This window comes from Carcharodon carcharias, chromosome 11 (assembly GCF_017639515.1).
Source record: "Carcharodon carcharias isolate sCarCar2 chromosome 11, sCarCar2.pri, whole genome shotgun sequence".
NCBI lineage: Eukaryota > Metazoa > Chordata > Chondrichthyes > Lamniformes > Lamnidae > Carcharodon > Carcharodon carcharias.
The window spans coordinates 52,350,573-52,372,930 of NC_054477.1; the positions used below are offsets into that span (position 1 = coordinate 52,350,573).

At 41.8% G+C, this 22,358-nt stretch overlaps 1 protein-coding gene across 2 annotated transcripts in view; it reads left to right on the forward strand.

Moving 5' to 3' along the window:
* The window catches only part of atp8a2 (ATPase phospholipid transporting 8A2), a 631,244-nt gene extending 613,346 nt beyond the window's left edge, over positions 1-17,898 (forward strand). For both annotated transcript variants that reach the window (XM_041199633.1, XM_041199634.1), the window contains one exon: positions 15,895-17,898. In XM_041199633.1, coding sequence (XP_041055567.1) covers positions 15,895-15,992 — 98 coding nt within the window. In that variant the 3' untranslated portion in view covers positions 15,993-17,898. The remainder of the gene's footprint in view (positions 1-15,894) is intronic.
* The last annotated feature ends 4,460 nt before the right edge of the window (positions 17,899-22,358 follow it).

Here is a 22,358-nt window from a genome sequence, read left to right on the forward strand (position 1 = left end):
CTTTACATAGTCTTCACTCTGCTGTTAAAATTGAATTATTTTAATAATAAAAGCAATAATAAATTAAGATTTTGTTTGAGAAAGGATTAAGAACTTAAATAGATAAGATCAGCCAAGATGCCAGGTGATGTCCATCTGTTGGTCCTCGGAGAAATGAAACATGTACTGTGTGAGCCTCTAGTTTTCATAGCTCACCGCACTCTGGGATGGTACCTGTGTCTGGAAGGGAGCTTTTGTGGTACTCTTCTTTTCAAAAAAAAGCTGACAGGACAGACCCAAGAAACTATAAGCCCATTAGTTTGATGCTGCAAGTAAGAAAAATGCTTGAGGAAATCATTAGGGATACACTATATCAATGTTTAGCTAGAGAGGGATTTATTAAGGTCACCCAACGTGAAAAAAAGGAGCCTGTGTGCTACAAATCTAATTGCTTTTTTCTGAAGAAGTTATAAAATTGGTGGATGAGAGAACCCCAGTAGGCATTGTCTACTTAGACTTCCAGAATGCTTTTGATAAGGTACTGTACAAGAGGCTTATCTACAAAGTGGTTCTTTTCCCTGAGAACATTGGATCTCTAGAACAGGCTGTCATCTTGAATGCTGGATGATAATTTGATAAAGTCCTTCAAGCAAGGGCTTGGACCTGCTCCTGGTTTGAGCACCATCACTTCTTTCAAAAAGTCAGTACTTTAGGGAATTCAAGGTCAGAGTGATTGCTTGTATGTTTAATTTGTACTTGGGATGTGAGTGTCACTGGTGAGACCAGCATTTGTTACCCATTAAGTGAGCTGCTTTAGTCTGGATGATGTTGAACTTCTTGAGTGCTGTGGAGAGGATTCCATCACACTCCTGATCTTGTGCCTTGTAGATGGTGGACAGACTCTGGGGATTCAGGAGATGAGTTATTTAACCTGTTCTTGTATCCAGAGTATTTGCATGGCTGGTCTAATTAAAGTTCTGATTAATGGTATCCCATAGGGCATTGATGGTGAAGGGATTCAGCAATGGTAATACTGTTGAGTCAAAGGAAGATGGTTAGGTTCTCTCTTGTTCGAGAGAGCCATTGTCTGGCACCTGGGTGATGCGAATATTATTTGCCACTTATCAGCCCAAGCCTGAATGTTGCCCAGGTTTTGCTGCATGCAGACCTGGACTACTTCATTTTCTGAGGAGTTGTGAATCATCAACAAACATCCCCACTTCTGACCTTGTGGTGGAATGAAGGTCATTGATGAAGCAGCTGAAGATGGTTGGGCTGAGGACACTACCTTGAGGAACTCTTGCAGTGATGTCCTGAAACTAAGATGATTGACTTCCAACAACCACAACCATTTTCTTTTGTACTAGGTATGACTTCCAGCTAGAGAGTTTTGATTCACGTAGATGGGTTGGACAGGAATTTCTTAGATTTTTTTTTCCAACTGGCCTGAGTTTCCATCTATTTTTCCCTGCCAGGTGATCACATGGTTTCATATGGGGTGGAGAGTATATATTGTGATACACAAGGTATTGCCATTGTGTCGGGCAGGCTGGATAGACCATAGGGTCTTTACCTGTCCACCTTTGTTTATTGTTCATAGTGTCATCATGGATGATTCATATTGACATTCAAGCTCTGACTGACACGTGACTTACAGGTTGCAACATCCTGCCCCTGACCGAAGCCACCCCTAGCCTCTCCAAACTACCACAATGATATTAGGGCCCATAATACCAAGTTCCAGCTTGACTAGTCTCCATCTACATCTTCCCTTTTCCCTACTAACCTTCTGAGTTATAAAGTTCTGGGTTCAACCCCCACACTAGGCTCAAGTACAAAAATTAAAGCTGACACTCCAGTGCAGTACTGAAGGAGCATTGCACTGTCTTTTGGATGAGACATTAAACTGAGACCCCATCTGCCTTCTCAGGTGGATGTAAAAGGCCTCATGGCACTATTTCAAAGAAGAGCAAGGGAGTTATCCCCAGTGTTCTGATAAATATTTACCCCTGAATCAATATCACAAAAACAGATTATCTACTCATTATCATATTGTTGTTTGTGGGAGTTTGCTATGTGTAACTTGGCTACCACTTTTCCTACATTACAACAGTAATTCATTGAATGTAAGGCATTGAGACATCCATTGACCATGCAAAGCACTATATAAACACAGTTCTATTTTCCTTCTATTGTCTTACTCCACTATTAGTAGCCAAACCTTCAGCTATCTTGGTTCCACTCTGCCTACTTCTCCATCTCTCGCTCCTCCTTTAAAACCATCCAATTTGACTAAACTTCTGATCACATCTTCCTAATATCTCAGTTGGATCAGCATGTGTCGTCTTCCCCACCACCTTCTGACTCAGAGGCTAGAGTGCTAACAGTGAGCCAAAGCTGACTTCTGAGTCAGAAGGTCATTGGTTCAAGCCCCACTGAGAGATGTAGTCACATAATCTAGGCTGAATGCAGTACTGTTACTTCTGCTTCTGTTTTAGTTGTGTTGGCATCACAGACTAATAAGCGTATTCTGCCAACATTTATATTGGTAGCGCTAGCTAAACCAGGCATGACCCGCTGAAATGGTTATCCTGATAATGAAACATTTTAAATGGAAATAATCTAAAGATTGAAGATTTCAAGTGATGGGGCTGTGACTATTTCCTTTGGCAGATTGTTCCAAGCTGTGAGATTGTCCTTGAGAAGAAAAATTGTAGGAACCAAATGGTCTTTGTAGTTTGCATGGATGACTACCTAATGTTTTGTCATTGCCAGAGGGCACCAGGTACTTGTTTTGGTCAATTCCCACCAATCCATTCCATATTTTATAGAACACGAGCAGTCTATTTTTTTCCTTCCTTTGCAGTAGTGATTCCCATTCCAAATCTTTGATTAAGGATGTGACATGAGCATACTTCCCATACTGATTTGTATAGAAGTGTCTTTGGATAACTTCAGTCTTATTTATATCTCTTGCGTTATGAGGATCCCACACACAACTTGCATACTCCAGGATTGGACAAATAAATGTTTGGTAAGCTATAACTCTTGATATTTTTATGGCAATACCAAAGAATCCTCCTCAGAAATTCAATTACCCTGTTTACTTTGAATGTTATCTGCTGAATGTGGAATTCCCTTTGAAGATTGTCTTTAAGATGAACCCTTAGGTATGGTTGTGTATCCACATGTTGGAGAATTTGATTTTGGAACTTAAAGCTATATGCTGGTGGGTCCTTTTTGTTGGTGACGCACATGATATGTTTTTTTTTTGGCACTGGCTACCATCCCCCCATTGGTCCTGCCATTTTTCCAATTCCAGAAGATCACCTTGCAGTGAATTGATATGATCTTGAGTTTTTCCTGATGCATAAACGATACAGTCATCTGCAAAAACCCTATTTTTAACTGGTTGGGAAGGTTGTTTATGTAGGTCAAGAAGATTAAAGGTCCCAACACAGTTCCCTGGCACAGAGAGGCTGCACCTTGGGAGGTACTGTCTTTCAAATATGACATTAAACTGAGACCCATTTGCACTCTTGGGTTTTTTTTAAATTTATGGACATTGTTGGCTAGGGCAGCATTTATTGCCTGTCCCTAATTGCCCTTGAGAAGGTGGTAGTGAGCTGCCTTGAACCGCTGCAGCCCCTGTGGTGTAGGTACACCCACAGTGCTGTTAGGAAGGGAGTCCCTGGATTTTGACCCAGCGACACTGAAGGAATGGCAATATATTTCCAAGTCAGGATGGTGAGTGGCCTGGAGGGGAACTTACAGGTAATAATGTTCCCATTTGAATGTTGCCCTTGTCCTTCTAGGTAGTAGTGGTTGTGAGTTTGGATGGTGAATATAAAGATCCCATGGCATTATTTGAAGAAGAGCAGGAGAGTTCATACAGTATCCTGGCAAATATTTATCACAGCCGACAGTACTAAAAATTATCTGATCATTCATCTTAATATTTTTTGTAAGACCTTGCAGTAACAAGTGAATTTACTTCATTATTAGTCTACTGGCTGTAAAACACTTTAAGATCTCCTGAGATCAGGAAAGGGGCTATATAAATGTCAAGTTCTTTTTTTTGTTCATTTGCTCTTTCTTTCTCCTCCTCCAACTCTTACCCCACTACCCCCTCCCCCTCACCTCATTCATTTTCTTTGAGATAAATTTTTATTCATGTTACATAATCCTGTAGATGTATCTGGGATCATAAATAACATTTAATGAGGTAAATTTCACTAACAGAACTTAATCCAGTTTTCAAAATATTGAATATTGACTTATGGATATTAGATTTAAGATGGTTAAAGGGCCATTAAAGAGCACAGAGAGAGAGAGGCAAGAGGGCATTAAAGAGCATGAGAGAGAGTCAAGAGGCCATTAAAGAGCACAGAGAGAGAGAGGCAAGAGGCCATTAAAGAGCATGAGAGAGAGTCAAGAGGCCATTAAAGAGCGCAGAGAGATTCAAGAGGCCATTAAAGAGCGTGGAGAGAGAGGAAAGAGGCCATTAAAGAGCGCAGAGAGAGAGAAAAGAGGCCATTAAAGAGTGCAGAGAGAGAGGCGAGGGGCCATTAAAGAGCACGGAGGGGGAGAGAGGCGAGAGGCCATTAAAGAGCACAGAAAGAGAGGCGAGAGGCCATTAAAGAGCACGGAGGGAAAGAGAGGTGAGAGGCCATCAAAGAGCACAGAGGGAGAGAGAGGCAAGAAGCCATTAAAGAGCACGGAGGGAGAGAGAGGCGAGAGGCCATTAAAGAGCACGGAGGGAGAGAGAGGTGAGAGGCCATTAAAGAGCACAGAGGAAGAGAGAGGCAAGAGGCCATTAAAGAACGCGGAGAGAGAAATGAGAGACCATTAAAGAGCTTGAAAATGAAAAGAGTCCGGGGACCAGCTGATTGGTGAGCAGGATTGTTGAATATTTCTAGGCTTTAAAGTAAAAGTAAGGTCTTTAGTCTGCGTTTAGGCTGCTAGTCATTTTTTCTCTTAAAAATAGCTTGTTATGTATCGGTTCGATACTCGTGTAAAAAAAATAATTACAGTAAAGCGTAAACAGTGGGAGATACTTCAACTGTAAAGAGCAGGGATACTAGATTAATTAATAAATTAAATTAAATACGATAGCGATGGTAAGACAGGTGATATATTGCTGCTGCAGCATGTGGGAAATGCTGGACACCAAGGCGATGCAGAGCAAACAAATCTGTAGTAAGTAATAAAAACAAAAAACTGCGGATGCTGGAAATCCAAAACAAAAACAGAATTACCTGGAAAAACTCAGCAGGCCTGGCAGCATCGGCGGAGAAGAAAAGGGTTGACGTTTCGAGTCCTCATGACCCTTCGACAGTTCTGTCGAAGGGTCATAAGGACTCGAAACGTCAACTCTTTTCTTCTCCACCGATGCTGCCAGACTTGCTGAGTTTTTCCAGGTAAATCTGTAGTAAGTGTTTGCAGCTCAAGGAACTTCGGATCCGAGTTGAGGAGCCGGATTCCAAGCTACAGACATTGCACCACATCGGGGGGGGAGACAGTTGCTCGAGATGTCGCCATCCATGTTGGTACCAGCAACACTGATAGGGCTAGAAAGGGGGCTCTGGTGAAAGAATTTGAACAGTTAGGAACTAAATTAAAAAGCAGAATCTCCAAGATAATAATCTCACAATTACTACCTGAGCCATGGGCAAACTAGCATAAGGTAAATTAAAGTCAAGGAGTTAAATGTGTAGCTCAAAGAGTGGTGTGGGAGGAATGGGTTTCAGTTCATGGGACACTGGCACCAGTACTGGGGTAGAAGGGAGCTGTTCCAGTGGGACAGGCTTCACTTGAACCCTGCTGGGACCAGTGTCCTGGCAATTCAAATAACTCGGGCTGTAGAGAGGGCTTTAAACTAAATAGGTAGGGAGGGTTGTGGAGAAGGGATAGGATGCTTACAAAGTATGCGATATGGCAGCATTGCAGGGCAGCTATTTAGGTACTGATACCCAGAGTGTGACAGGAAGGGACAGAGTGTACAAACATACAAAAAAGCAGCAGATAGGATCAAAGGGGGAAAAATGATTAAAAGGTAAAATTAATGGCTCTTAAATACACATAGTATTCAGAACAAAATAAATGAATTAAGAGCACAAATAGAGGTTAACGGGTATGATCTTATAGCCATTACAGAGACATGGTTACAAGGAGATCAAAGCTGGGAACTAAATATTCAAGGGTATGTGACTTTTTGAAAGGATATGCAGGGAGGAAAGGATACTGGGATAGCTTGGTTAGTATGAGATGTAATAAGTATGATAGCAAAAAATGATCTTGAATTGGAAGATGTAGATTTCATATGGGTGGAGGTAAGAAATAACAAGGGTAGGAAGACACTGGTGGGAGAAGTCTATAGGCCCCCTGACAGTCGCTTTACTGTAGGACAGACAATAAATCAGGAAGTAATGTGGGCATGTCAAAAAGGCAGTCCATTAATCATGGGTGATTTTAATCTTCATGTAGATTGGGAAAATCAAATTGGCAAAGGTAGCCAAGAGCAAAAACTCATAGTATTTTCAGGACAGTTTCCTAGAACAATATGTTGTGGATCCAACTAGGGTTGAGGCTATTTTGGACCTGGTAATGTGTAATAAGGCCGGTTTAATAAATGATTTCATAGTAAAAGATCCCCTAGGAAACAGTGACCATAACATGGTGGAATTTAGCATTCAATTTAAGAGTGAGAAACTTGGGTCAGAAACAGCCATGCTAAACTTAGATAAGGGTAATTACAAAGGAATGAGGGCAAAGTTTGCTGGAGTGGACTGGGAAAGGAGTTTAGCAGAAAAGACGGTTGATGAACAATGGCAGAAGTTTAAGAAAATATTTCATGACTCACAACAAAGATGTATCCCAGTGAGGAAGAAGGATTCTAGGAAGAGGATAAACCAACCATAGTTAACCAAGGAAGTTAAGGATAGCATCAAATTGAAAGACAAAGCGTACAATGTGGCAAAGACTAGTGGTAAGCCAAAGGATTGGGAAAGTTTTAAAAACCAACAATCAATGACCAAAAACAAAATAAAGAGGGAGAAAATAACCTTTGAGGGTAAACTAGCAAATAATATAAAAACAGAGAGTTAAATATATAAAATGGAAGAGAGAGGCCACATTCAACATAGGTCCCTTAGAGAACAAGGCTGGGGAAATAATAATGGGGAACCAGGAAGTGGCAGAGGACTTGAATAAATACTTGGCATCAGTCTTCATGGTAGAAGATATTAATAGTATTCCAAAAATACTAAATAATCAAGGGGTAAAAGGGGGGGGGGGGTGTGGAAATAAATGCAATAACTATCACTAGAGAAAAAGTACTAGGGAACCTAATGGGGCTAAAGGCCGATATGTCCCCTGGACTTGATGGGTTGCATCCTAGGATATTAAAGAAAGTAGCTACATATATAGTGGATGCACTGGTAGTAATCTTCCAAGAATCCTTAGATTCTGGAAAAGTCCCAGAGGATTGGAGAACTGCCAAAGTAATGTCCTTATTCAAAAAGGGAGGGAGACAAAAAACGGGTAACTATAGGCCAGTTAGCTTAACATCTGTCATTGAGAAAATGTTAGAGTCTATTGTAAAGGATGTAAAAGCAGATAATTTAGAAATGCATAATATAATCGAGCAGAGTCAGCATGGCTTCATAAAGGGGAAATCATGTCTGACAAATTTATTAGAATTCTTTGAGGAGCTAACAAACAGGATGGATAAGGGGGAACCAGTAGATGTAATACCTTAGGATTTTCAAAAGGTGTTTGATTATGTAGCATACAAGGCTACTTAATAAGATAAGAGCCGATGGAGTTAGGGGTAGTATATTAGCATAGATAGAGGATTGGCTAGCTAATAGAAGACAGAGAGTTGGGATGGGGGGGGGCATTTTCAGGATGGCAAACTGTAACTAGTGGAGTGCCACAGGGATCAGTGCTGGGGCCACAATTATTTACAATATATATTAATGACTTAGATGAAGGAAGTGAATGTACTATCGCTAAGTTTGGGAATGACACAAAAATAGTTGGGAAGGCAAGTGGTGAGGATGACACAAAGGGTCTACAGAGGGAAATAGACAGGTTAAGTGAGTGGGCAAAACTTGGCAGATGGAATATAATGTGGGAAAATGTGAGGTTATGCACTTTGGCAGGAAGAATAGGGGAGCTGAATATTATTTAAATGGAGAAAGACTGCAGAAAGCTGCAGCACATAGGGATTTGGGAGTCCTTGTACATGAATCCAAAAAAGCTAACATACAAGTTTAGCAGGTAATAGGGAAGGCAAGTGGAATGTTGGCCTTTATTTCAAAGGGAACGGAGTATAAAAATAGGGAAGTCTTGCTAAAACTATACAATGCACTAGTTAGACCACACCTAGAATACTTTGAATAGTTTTGGTCCCCTTATCTAAGGAAAGATATACTGGCATTGGAAGCAGTCCAGAGAAGGTTCACTAGGTTGATCTCAGGTATGAAGGGATTTGCTTATGAGGAGAGGTTGAGTAGGTTGGGTGTGTACTCATTGGAGTTTAGAAGAATGAGAGGCGACCTTGTTGAAGCATATACAATTCTTAGGGGGCTTGACAGGGTAGATGCTGAGAGGTTGTTTCCCCTTGTAGGACAGTCTAGGACCAGAGGGCATAATCTCAGAGTAAGAGGTCACCCATTTAAAACAGAGGTGAGGAGGAATTTCTTCTCTCAGAGGGCTGTTAATCTCTGGAATTCTTTACCACAGAGGGCTGTAGAGGCTGGGTCATTAAGTGTATTCAAGGCTGATATAGACAGATTTTTAATCAGTAAGGGAATCAAGGGTTATGGGGAAAAGGCAGGAAAGTGGAGTTGAGGATTATCAGATCAGCCATGATCTCATTAAATGGCGGAGCAGACTCAATGGGCTGAATAGCCTGCTTCTGCTCCTTCATCTTATGGCCTTGATAAAAACTAGGTATATTAAATAAACTGTCCAGCTGGAAATGAATGAACATTCAGTTTGAATTACTGAATGTAGTGGGGGCCCTGAAGTGTCTAAACCAGTGTAATGCCCTATTAAAGTTATTATAGTAGAGTGAGAGAAAACTGATAGTAGCCTGGATGTCCATTTGAGATTGAGTTCATTCATTGCTGTTGATTGATGGCAAAAAATTGAAAATACTTAAGGCAAAAGCAGAATTAACAGACCATAAGGGCTATTCCACAGTTTTCACTCCCAAAAACAGTGCTCCAGAGAAAGAACATTGTTCTCCAAAATATAACAGTGAAAAGTATTCCTTTGATTGCCATAAACACTTCCTCTCTAGGCTTCAACTGATACCAACCCACACCCTCATAAAAATAATTATCTGGCTATCTGGAATTCCCAATGGGATTGGCAGTTATCCATACTTTATTTCACTGAATGGGAAAACAGGTACTAAACATCATAATCCATTGGCTGAAAATCACGACAGACTTACAGTGACAAAGTGGTTTTGTTTAGTTTCATTTCAGTGCTCCCTTCTCTAAACTCAGGGCTATTTTATAATTGATTGTGTTGCAGCTGCTAATATTAAAGGCCTGGAGAAGTCTTATTTTTTGTAGTCCTCAAAAACTTTAGGCCAATTGTGATTTCAATCCAAACAAACCGCTCAAAAACTGTCAATCTTAAAAACAATCTTCAATGGGATTCCACATTCAGCAGATAACATCCAAAGCAAACAAAGTTCTTAGATTTCTGAAGATGAATCTTTGGTATTGCAACAACAATATCAGTGTTATACCTTACCAAACATTTATTTGCCCAATCTGTGGCCTCAGTTAGTTTGCCTAGGAACCTATCAAGCCTTGGATCTATTAATGCTTACTTTCACTTTGCAATTAAGTAAACTTCCTTCATTTCATTTAGCTGCCAGGCATTTGCTGAAAAAGCAGCTGCTGTCCTTAGCCCAGTTTCATTTCCCTGGGTAGTATTTTTTTTAAAGTCTTTCAGTGATAGCTGCCTGTTTATCTAAATGAGCCATATGTTCATACCTACATATCTGGCTTATGGGAGCCCTCCAGGATATTGCCAGGATGGTGGCTTGTTAAAGATCATCGGCAGAGGGGATTAAAGGCAAGTTCAGTCCTTTCCTTGGCCAAAGCCCACACTCATGCACTTTCCAATAAGGGTCATTGGATTGTCTTTGGGAGTAGGTAACCTTATTCCGCACTGCTCCCCACCCCACCTCTACCTCTGGCTTCCCAGCCTACATGTATAGGAGCAATTCTATTAATTTGATACATCCCTGATTAGTAGCAAATGCATCACAAACCTTGGACCTTGTCTTATATAATTCAGTACCATATCATGAGCTGCATTTTCCTACTGACATGTGGGAGGAGCATTGAGCTTTATTTTCTGATACTCCCAAAAAAAACTAGGTGTCTACTCTTATATTTTTCTCCCTTTCCTTTTTTTTTTAGAAAGTAATTATTTTCAGTAGCCTTATCTATGTAATGGTAGCTTTGTGATTATGCTTTGGGTAATCTTTCCTTTTAGTTTGTATTTTTTCTTTGATAATTAACAAATGTTAACCTCTGATGCTAAGTGCAAATTCCAGACTGTTTGCAGAGAGGCCATTTATTTTAAAGTTAAAATCAAGAAGGAAGAAAAACAGTAATAGGTGCAAGTTTGTGCCCTGCTATTTAGGATTCAGGAAGGGAAGAGAGTTGCATAGTTCCTCTGGAAAAGTTTTCTCAGGAATTGACATCCCTCAAGATTTCCCACACCTGACCTCACTAATGACATTTGAAGGATAGCTTCATTGAAATAATGAATATGAGACTAAAGTTGCATAAGGTATCTTTATTCCATGTTCATTCAGGATATCCATTTCAAATAGCCCATAGCATCACAGCATGATACATATCAGTTTACATCCTGTATAGGTCTAAGGCCAAGATGCCAGGCCTGTCCGAACCTTTAGCAAGCTTCTAACCTGTAATACTGACACCAGTAAATGACTGATGGTAAAATAAAGCATAAATACTTCAACCACATAGGCACATATGTATTTTATTTTGATACAAAAAATCCATTCTCTCTTTGATGTGAGGTTATTAAGTAATTGAGTTAGTAGTTTGCTGCACCCATATTCCTGGAGATGATGACTGAGCAATGTTGTTTGTGTGCATTGCCTTGGAATGCTACTTGGTTATAGATACCAGAAATTAGTGTGAGGCATATTGAATAAAACAGTTATAAAGCAATGAGAATTTTCTTGATCTGGTTAAGGATGTTGGACATTTGGAGGAGAGACGGAGGAGGAAAGGATATTTGTATGCTTTAAAACATGAGTAGAATTTCATAGCTTACTAGCTCAAGCAATTTTATTCTTCTGAGTTACATTTATATAATAGATCCTTATTACATTGCAGTATCTGAGAACCAGCTCCAAAGCCATATTGTAAGAAGAGGTGTCATAAAGTCCCCTGTTTATATCATCTGCATTTTGCCGCACTGTTGTAAAGAATAACAACTCAACCAGCAGTGACATTTTCAACCTCTGAGTCAGAAACACAGTAATTTATACAACTAATCAGGGAAGTTAATGCTACAATATGCAACCTTTCATTCTCATAGTTTTAGTTGTCTTCTTAGGCAGTCCCTCAGATTCGAGGATGACTTGCTTCCATTCCAGTTCGATGAGTTCTGAGGTGACTGATAAGTCCAGTGCACGATCTGCAGACTCTGCCACAAGAGGGGCTAGGGGTGCTTGAAGGATCCGACCGATGAGTTGTTGGGAGGTTTGTGCACTCTCTCTGACACGGTCTCACTTCTGCATGCTCCCATTGAAGTCTCTTAATATGTTTGGTCCCTTCATAATAAAACTTCTCCATTTTGGTCGGTCACAAGCCACGAATTCCCATGAATTGATGGGGATGTTTAACCTCTTCAGGGATGCTTTGAGGACATCCCTAAAGTGTTTCCACTGTCCTCCTGGGAGTCTCCTGCCATGACCAAGTTCCAAGTAGAGCAATTGCTTCGGGAGTCTGGAGTCAGGCATATGAACAACATGTCCCACCCAATGGACCTGGTTTTGAATGATTTGTTCCTCTATGTTGGGTATATTGGCTATGGAGAGGGCTCTGTTGTTGGACTGCCTTTCTTGCCACTGGATTTGAAGGATCTTGCGATGGTGATGGTACTTCTCCAGTGCTTTAAGGTGCCTGCTGTAGGGTGTCCAAGTCTCCAAAGCATATAGGAGCACAGGGATCAATGTTGCCTGGTAAACCATGACCTTAGTCTTGAGTTTGAGACCTTGGTCCTCAAATACTCTTCTTCAGTTGGCCAAAGGCTGAACTGGCACATTGGAGGCAATGATGAATAGTTGTAGTGAGCTACTAGCAAATACACCAAATCCTATTGTGAAAGAATATTATTTGTATATAGGAAATTGTTGCTAGTATGTTACTGAATTCATTTTATGAACAAGCACTACAGGTACACACAAATTAAGATCAGCTTTTCGGTGAATTTTAATTGAAAATGAAAAATTCTGCATCAAGTTTTAAATTCTTATTGAGGGGTCTAACACCACAAGGTGAGGATCTCCACTCTGACCCATCCTGTTTTATGAACTGGAGTGATGTATATGTTATCTGTGGTTAGCTGTTGACCACATTGCTGTTTATTAGGTGTGTAATATTAACTAAAAAAAGGTGAAACTAATCATGCTGTCCCAATACAGACTGGCCCAAGTTTCTGGGGTTGTGCGTTTTGAACTGTGACTGTTCCTGTTCAAGGAAGGAGTCTTCTAATTGTGGATTAAAGTGCAGATGCTTTCCCCACAACAAAGCCAATATCTCAATTAGGTGGTTAGTGGAGAAGAAAATCAAAGGGTGGGATAGCCTGTATAACACTCGGGCATCATCTGGAAGATGGCAAGAGAACAGTGCTGACTGGGGCCTTTGAATAGGTTACCTCCTTTCTTGATTAAGGCTTGCTGCATAGCCTAAGATGTAAAGGAACAATCAAAATGGTCAAATTTCTCCTGATAATTTTGTGATTATGTAACCTACCCAATAGAGGTCAAAGAGGTCCCAGGTTTGGTACCCAGTCTGTACTGTGCTAGCCATTTATTCAGAGAAGCAGTCAAGTTACTACAGTTAGTTCAGCACCTTTGAATTAGGAACAGGAGATCAAGGTTTTTGATGGTTATCAATGACTCGTCATCCTTAAAGGAAAGGCTTGCATCTATAAAGCACTTTATTACAAGCTTTAGAAGCATCCTAAATATCTTTGCATACTCTTTGAAGTTATCATTATGTTTGCAGACATGGCAGTTTTCACATGGAAAGATCCCACAGTGACCAGATCAATGACCATTTAATTTATTTTTGTCTATCTTGGTTAGGGGAATAATGTTGGTGAATTGATTGCTCCTGCTTAATATCCATCTTGAATAGCGGAACAATTAGATAGGGCCTCCGTTTCATCCAAAAGATGGCACTTCCAATAATGCAACACTCCCTCAGCACTGCCCAAAACTGTCAACCTATTTAAGTGCTGAAGCCTGGAGGGTGGATTGAACTCGCGATCATTGAGCAAGATGATGGTTACCAACTAAACCAAGCTAAACTAAACTAAACCTGCTGGAAAGTGCACTTAAGTTAGGACAGAATCAGCCAGGTAGCCTATCAACACTCACTCATTTTTACTTGAAGAGTGGCCACTTGGATGAGACATCAGAGGATGACTGGTCTCCATGGATCCATAACACTGCATTAGTCACTACTTTCAGGTGAAGAGGAGAGAAAGAAGCAAATAAATAAATCAAGGAAAACAATAGCTTAGAAGCTGGAAAAGGGAGTGTATTGCTGTACAACACTGATGTTAAAACAAGGAGGAAAGTTTGGTTAAAAAAAACACATTCATAGGAACAAGAGCAGGTTATTTAGATCTCAAGCCTGTTCTGCCATTCAATAAGATCACAAACGCCCTCTCACCAGATCTTTAGTACAGAGATATGGCATCCATTATCCCATTCATTATTATGGCTAAATGCAGGCTTTTGTATTGTTTTCAGTTCGGTTAGATCAGCAAAATAAATCTTAGGTTTAGGCATAACTTATCCATTTCTGCCAATGTTTGTTTTGAATTTACAACTGAATTATTATTGACCAAACCCCACAGGAATTGAAGCTTATAGGATGAACTGTGTACTAAGTTTATACACAAATTAACTCCTTGTATGTTTTTTCCCACGTATATTTGTATTATATAAATGCCAGTTCTGAAACTATTGAAAAGAATTTGAGACAACCTACAACTAGACAACAGTTATAAGTGGGCTATTTTGAAGTTCACTTAGCCAAGTGGTTATGGAACTGGGCTTGTAACCCCAAGATCAAGAGTTCAAATCTCACAATGGCAAACTATGAAACAATGTAACTTCATCTGAATAGGAACAGATGGAAACGTGTTTGTACTCGAAAGAGTTACAACTATATTTACATTAAGTTCACTCAACCACTGTTGGTAAACTGACATTGTAGTTGAGATGGCACTGCTGCTGCCTAATGTCACATGCACATCAAAGGCAGATATATTGTTTGGCCAGTGGCGATGAACTGCTTAGCTTCCCCATACAAGCCAGCAGCACACCTAGCACTTGCTAGCTTGCGTAAAACTTTCCTCTGCTACATATAAAATAGCTGGCTCCCTTAGAAACGCCACACAATGTACACAGTTGATTTGAAAAGCAAATAGAGTCCAAGAATTACATAATAACAGGAAGGGATTGGCAAGCTTTTCCTTCTTTTATAATTCAATCCCACCTCTTAACATTTTATATAGCACCTTAAACATGGTATAACATCCCAAGGCACTTCACATGATCATTACAAAACAATAAGTTGACACTGAGCCACATAAGGAGATACAAGGACAGGTCAAAAAGCTTGGTTTTAAGGAGGAGAGAAAGGTAGAGAGGCAGAAAGAAATTCTTTTAGGGTCTAGGCAACCGAAGGCATGGCCATTAATGGTGGAGCAATGGAAATCAGGGATGCGCAGGAGGCCAGAATTGGAGGAGAACAGATATCTCAGAAGTTCGCAGGGCTGGAGGAGGTTACATAGATGGGAAGTGGTGCAAGCATGGAGGGAATTGAAAACAAGGATAAAAAGTTTAAAATTGAGACATTGCCAGACTGGTAGTTAATTTGGGTCAACGAGCACAGTGGTAAAGGGTGAACAGAAATTGGTGCAGGTTATGAGCTCAAGTTTATGGGCAGAATTTTATGGTTCCCCACTAGTGTGTTTGCCAGCAAGGAAGCCTGTAAAATTCCCAGGTCGGCATGCCCGCTCCTGACCACTTCGCAGTTTTAGGGGGGGGAGGGGGGGGGTGTTTGGGGGGTTGTGGTCGAGGGTGGCCAGTGCATCCTCATCCCTCGCAGGCAGGACGGGTTCAAGGGCCTGGAGAAAGCCGGGCAGGTTGGTGGGGCGCCTCAAGGGCCCTCTTTCCACATTGGGCACCAGCTCTTCCGCTTGGTTTGTTTCTTACACCAAACTTCATAATTTTTATTTTTGTCCTTGTTATTTAAATCCTTCAAAATAGGAAAGAAATTTCTTGGCACTGCTTTGTCAATTTTCTTTCTATAATCTTGAAAATTGCAGTTAGATTACCTTTCTAAAAAATTATTTGAACACATATTCATTAACTTTTCTTTATACCTTAAACCCTTGACATTGCGAATCATCTCTTCCCATGAGGTACACCCTACCCCAGTATATATGGACCTAGGACATTAGTTTGCTACAGCAACCAATAGTGTGCGTTGCTATATAATTTAAGAAGGGTCCTTTAACTGGACCTGGAAATGGTTTCACAAAATAAATAGAGCATTAGATATGCATATCAGTAGTGTTTAATATGTTGTTCTGTTTCAGATGGCTACGCCTTTTCTCAAGAGGAACATGGTGTGGTTTCACAGAGTGACATGATCCGGTCATATGACACCACCAAACAGAGAGTTGTTGCAGACTGAACAGTGTTACCTTCCTCAAGTATTGGACTGATGGAAATTTTTATCAGACATTTGAGCATGCGGAACACAATCAGCGGCAGCCAAACAAACGGATTCCTCATTTCTGTGGCCTTAGCCTACTAGCTTGACTTAAGTTAATTCTCACACTGACTTCTGAGATCTAATGCTGTACCTAAACTATTACTGTGTTGCTGTTTTGGTCAGACTCTAATAATGTAAAATTGTAGCTGCTTGTGAGAAATAATTGTTTAAAACAGTATTGTATCTTATGTGGAACAGAATGGAATTGCCAACCCCTCCCCCACCCCTCATCTTCCCTCTACGCAGTCAAAAAATCTTTAAGTTAGTTTTATTTGAACTGAAGTCGGTGGATGAGAACAGTAACTCATTTGTCCCGCATAAGCTGAAGATTGTTCTACATTTGCTTCAGGTAGTGCAATATCTTAGAGAGGGTTGTAAATGCATTTACTGTCCTAGTGGAAGTCACTGCTTGTGTGAAATCTTGTAATTGTTGTAAAATGCAAGCCCAAAAGCAGCTTGGCAACTTGAAATAAAAAGGTGACATCAGAGCTATCCAGCCATACCTCACGAAGGCTGTCAATTTGAGTAAGTATCTGGGACTCATTCTTTTTGAACCATTTGGAGTTGTGGTTGGTTTGTTTAATGCTTTTGTAGTATTCTCATGTATTACAAAATTCCCCAACAATGTTTCCATGTGGCATTCTAATTATCAAATACTGAAAAATCCTTTTGTTATAGGTTAGTTATTTGGTGGTTCAGCAAGTTGGTGTGCTGGGGATGGAGTGGTACCACACAAATCTCCACCTACAGTCCCTCATGCAATAATCATCTGATTTCAGCTTCCTTCCCAGGGAGAGACTGAGCAAAGACCAGGTGCTTGCTCACATGGCATAAGCTCCAACTTAGGCTGCTCTCACACCTAGCTGGTCACAGGACCACATTGCCAGAGATTTTGCAATAGCTTACATTTTGCTGTAGCTTCCAGTTCACCCCAGCCCTGTCTGTAGCCCAGGGAGACCATGAGTAAAGGAGAAAATGAATATCACAACTTCTTCTCCAAAGTATGGAACTCCTTTAGAATTTTGGTTCAGAGATCAACTGAAGCAAGGCAGAAAATAGCCCTGTCTGTGCCATAGTTGGTGTCTGGAGTTATTTTTTTCATTAATTGAAAGGACATTCAGACATAGGCCCGGGTAATATCTTTTTAAATATATACCTTGTATAATAATTATCAAAACGTGCAAATGTTAAATTAAAGCAAGCAAGGTTACACAATTTGCATTGTCTGTGCAATGTCTCGTTCTTTTCATCACCATTAACAGTTTTTCTATTTAATGTAATAATATGGTGACTGCAGTTTTATTTCACATTAACCATGACATCTCTTGTTTATAGATAATTAAAATTTCCTTAATAAAAATATCTGAATACAAGGGACAGTTACGAGCTGGTCCACTGACAAATTCTGGATATGTTGCTTATCAGCAGATGAAATTGTGCATCTCGTGTGTCATTTCTAAATTTGATCTGTTTAATTATCCTTTTAGACACAAGTTTGTAATTTGTGTCTGCAGAATGGAGTGACACTTTGGAGAGAAATGTTTAATTAATTCCCTGCAGAGCAGCAGGGCCTCTGTAGATCTGCATATTTTTCTGGCAGCGCTCCAGTTTCCCTTGTCCTGTTAATGTTCGTTGGTACTTTTAATACAAGGAATAAATTGCTGTGGTTCTTTCCATCAGTTGAAGCAAATTCCTATTAACTATTAACTGCTTGGCAGTGGTGTTAATTGGTGCTGTAGATAATCATTTAAGAGCTTTTGGAACAGTCTAGACCTGCTTGTGTTACACAGAAAAAGTTGCAAATAAAAATTTTATAAGCTGTCTATCTCTGGCTTGGGTTTTCTCCTGTTTTCAAATTGCAATTTAAAAATTCTCCTAAAGAGAAACTTAGACTTCGTACATTTGTCTAATTATTGAATGTTTTAAATAAGCACCTGCTGGGGATTTTAAATGCTAACATAGCTGTAATATATTTTAGACCAAAGTGACAGAAAAAATATTATCTTTAGAGCTCTGTGATCTACACTCCTCCGTAAGCAATAGAGTTGCATCTTTCAAAAATTTGAGTCAGAATATGAGAAATCCTCTTAAAATAGCTTTGGTGGGAGCAAGATGCTGTGTCAGCAAGTTATCCAGTTCTTGAATAGGTGATTCATGTCAAACTTTTTTTTTATCCTTGTCTTGCCAATATTCTCCCTTCACCCATTCTTGTAGATGTTGTCCATTTGTTGGAATCTAGTTCCACCCATTGTTTTTGTTATCTGTTATCTCACCCAAATGTCTAGTTTTCATGCATGAGCTAGGCAATGAATAAGCTATTCAATCATGGGAGTATAGCAGCCACAATTGAACCTATCCTCACACACATCCACGTAGGTACTTTCATCAGGTAGCTGCTTTGTAACCCAGGGCTTTGAAGCTAGTTGGTGAACTCTACCCCTAACCTGGCTGAACTCAATTAACAGCAAAATCAGGAATCAAAACTGGGACCTTCCAAGCATACATTACTGAGCCTCTCACTGGATAACCCTCTGATCCATCCCCAGAGCACCAAGCAACTTTAAACAATTTTGAATCTTGAAAGTTGCATGTGATCAATTAAATGTTTTACCTTTGTGAAAATTCTTTTCTACTGTCATTCATTTAGTGTGATACTGTTCAGTGTGTTACCTGGTGAATGTAACCAGATGCAGGTCCAGAACAACCTCTGAAATATTTTGTTCAGAAGGGAGATTTTCAAAATATGTGTTATTATATTTCAGTTGTTAGACTGTTATATTCTCAATATTTCACGTGGAAAAAAATACCTGCATAAAGTTGATGGGTCAAATGGCTTGTTCCTATGGACAGAATTTTCTGCCTATCGGGCAGGTGGTGCAGGCACGGGTGGGCACGGACCCGATCGCTACCCGCAATCAGGTCCACGCCACCATTTTACACAGGTGGGCCAATTAAGGCCCGCCCAGCGTGAATTGCTGCCCCCAAGGAGAGTGGGAGTGGGCAGGCGGCGGTGGGTCTGCAATGACCGCCGGGTCCAATGGTGACCCGGCGGCCTGTTTTAAAAAGCTGCTGCTGCCTTTCAAAGGTTGTGAATTGTGTCCAGTGGAAGGGCTTCCCAGAGCGTTGTGGTTAGGCCAGGCAGGGTGGCACTGTGCCCCTCATTTTTCTGATGATTGCCTTGCTGCCCTCCTCGAGGAGGTGTCAGCACTGTGAGAGGTGCCTGTACCCCAGGACAGGAGGAGGAAGCCCCCTCCTCCATGCCCAAACGTGCCTGGGAGGAGGTGGTGGAGATCTTGAGCTCACAATGTGGTGCGACGCGCTTGAATCCAGTGCCACAAGCGCTTCAATGACCTGTTGTGCTCGGGAAGGGTGAGCACCATGGCATTGGTCACTTAACCCAGCAGGTAGGTTTTACCCCCTGGCAACCCCTCCCCCAACAACCCCTGCCAAGTCTGAGTGTAGTGACTGCATTGAATCATTGACAGCGTGTGTCCTTCGCTGGGTGGGCCAGCAGATATTGCCCATGCCGAGGTCACCCTGAGAGGGTGGTGAAGAGATGGGTTCTGCACCTGCAGCATGTGGTATACTGAGACCCACATTACTGTTTTGGGGGCAACCTGGAGGAGCTGCACCTAGGCGCAGTGCTGGAACTCCAGGACATGTCAAAGCCAGGGTGATGACATGCTGGGAGGGAAGCTTCAATGTGGCATGGCACTGATCAATCTGCTGTCCTCTGCGCTCCACATGCTTGCGCCTCCTTGCTATAGAAGGTTAGACCGCGTGATGCCTCATGATGCAGGCAGCATTTGGCCAAGGGGATTGGTGGGGGGGGGGGGGGGGGGGGAACAGGCCACCATCTTTGTGTGAGTGTTCGACAGCAGCAGGGTGAGGAGGTACTGGAGCCCTGCAATGTCCCACTCTGGTTGGGGTGGGCTGTCCACAAAGAGAGTCCAGGTACAAGTAGCACTAATCAATGCCCTTCTTTCCTTTTCAGGAGAAGAATGCACATAATGCTGCCAAGCAGGTGAGGACTGGCGGAGGGCCGGCCCAGTTGGTGATTCTCAGCTGCTTCAAGCAGGAGGCCCTAAATTTGGAGAGGTGCCATGTGCCCAGGTCCACTGGTGTCGGTGAGGCTAGGGTGCCACAGGCGGTTATGTATGCCCAGCAGTGAGGTTACCATTGCTCTCCCAACAGCCATGGCAGTGCTGAATGTTTAGTGATTGAAGTTTGCAACATGGCTTGACCATTGCTTACAGAAGGATGAGCACATAATGATCCGGGGTACAGGGATGCACATTGACATTGTCTCCATGTTAAATGCAACCACTAAAAGCAACACATGATCTGGGGGGTACTGGAGTGCAACCCCTGATCGGGTCCAGGCATCGAAGCGCATCTTGAGAAAACCAATGGCTCTCTCCACCACAGCCCTTGTGGAGGCATGGCTCCTATTGTACCACTGCTCAGCTTCTGTTCTTGAATGGCGGAGAGGCATCATGATCCACCTTCTGAGGAGATAGCCCTTGTCACCCAGCAGCCATCCATCAAGCTGGGCTGGAGCACTGAAGAGCGGGGCTGGGAGTGTCTGAGGATGTAGGTGTCGTGGGAGCTGCCTGGGTACCTTGCACAGACTTGTAGAATCAGCATCCTGTGATCACACACTATCTGCACGTTCATGGAGTGGAAGCCGTTCCTGTTGATGAAGACTCATCTACTGGCGCCTTGATGGCCACATGTGTACAGTCTATTGCACCCTTGATTTGGAGGAAGCCAGCAATGGCCACAAAGCCTCTGGTTCACTGTGTCTGGCTTGCCTGGTCCCAACGGTAGTGGATGAAGGTCAATGCACACCTGAACAGAGCGTCTGTAATCTGCTTGACACAAGTGTGGACAGCTGGTTGGGAGACACCGCAAAGATCACCCACCGACCCCTGGAAGGAGCCAGAGGCATAGAAGTTGAGGGCAGCTGTAACCTTTTGAGTCACTGGCATGGGGTGCCCACCCACACAGTTCGCGGAGATCTCAGGCCCAATCATCTGACACATATAATTGATTGTATCCTTTGAGAGACAGAGCCTCCTTTGGCACTGCATCTCAGACATATTGAGGTAGTTGTTTTGCCACCTGTATACCCTGGCAGCAGGATAGTGATGTTTTCTGCTGCCCCTTCTGCCTTGGACTTACCTGTTGGCTCTGCACCCCTTGTGCCTGCACCTGTCCTCCCAAAGATGGCTCCCCCTGGAGGCTGAATGTGCATTCCTGGCCTCCTCCCCCTTCTAGCCCTCCCGGAGTAGGAGGTGCCTCCACTGGAGAGTTCAGCTCCAATTCCCAGGCTAAAGGAAAGCTTCTGAAACCTGCAGGCCCAAAAAAGATTCCTTACTGCAGAGTGCTGACTTGAAGGTTGTGAATCCAGACCAAGCAGTTGGCATGCGTTTTGAAGTACTTCAGATCACACAGACAAGTATCAGTAACTTTGAAAAAACAATATTTGACAGAGCACAATCACGACCCCACTGAGCCCTCCTATCCCGCCCGTGGATGAGGTTTATATAAATAAGTCCTACCCACCTGTCCATTGTGCCCATGCACTGACCCGAACATCGCACGGGCACCTCAAGGGCTTGTCAATTTAAACTTGCCGCTTAACTCTTAAACCAGTTTCATTCATTACTATAACAACAATCAATGTTTAATTCTCTTGTGACATTTACAGAATCATAGAATCGTTACAGCACAAAGAGGTCATTTGGCCCATCGTGTCTGTGCTGGCCTTCTGGAATATTAGCATTTATTGGAATATTTTTGCAAACCTCATGGTTCACCTGATGTATACAGTACAAGCTGTGCACACTGATACATGTTGCCATCTGTACGCTAATCATGTCATACTTCCTTGGATTTGTTGTTCTAGACATTAATGTATTGATCGATCATTATAACACAATGCCTGGGAGTTAAACTTTATTAGGAGGAACATGACCTGGTGAATATCCTTGAAACATTGTATTGAGATATTACCTGTGGAGAATAAAACAATAAGCCAAAATATAGCTGACTTATAAGAAGGTTGGCCAGATTTGGCAGTAAAAATAATGGTAAAGCTAATAGCGCTCATCCCTTAGTGGAAATCAGACAGCAACTTCCAATGACTGCACATCTACAGTTAAACACTGAAATGAAGAAGATGATGTCCGAGTTTCCCTGCTCCTTCAAAAGCTGCACAATATTGGCATCTCCCGCAGACTTACCATTCAAATTCAAATTAACATGACAAATTGCTGCCCT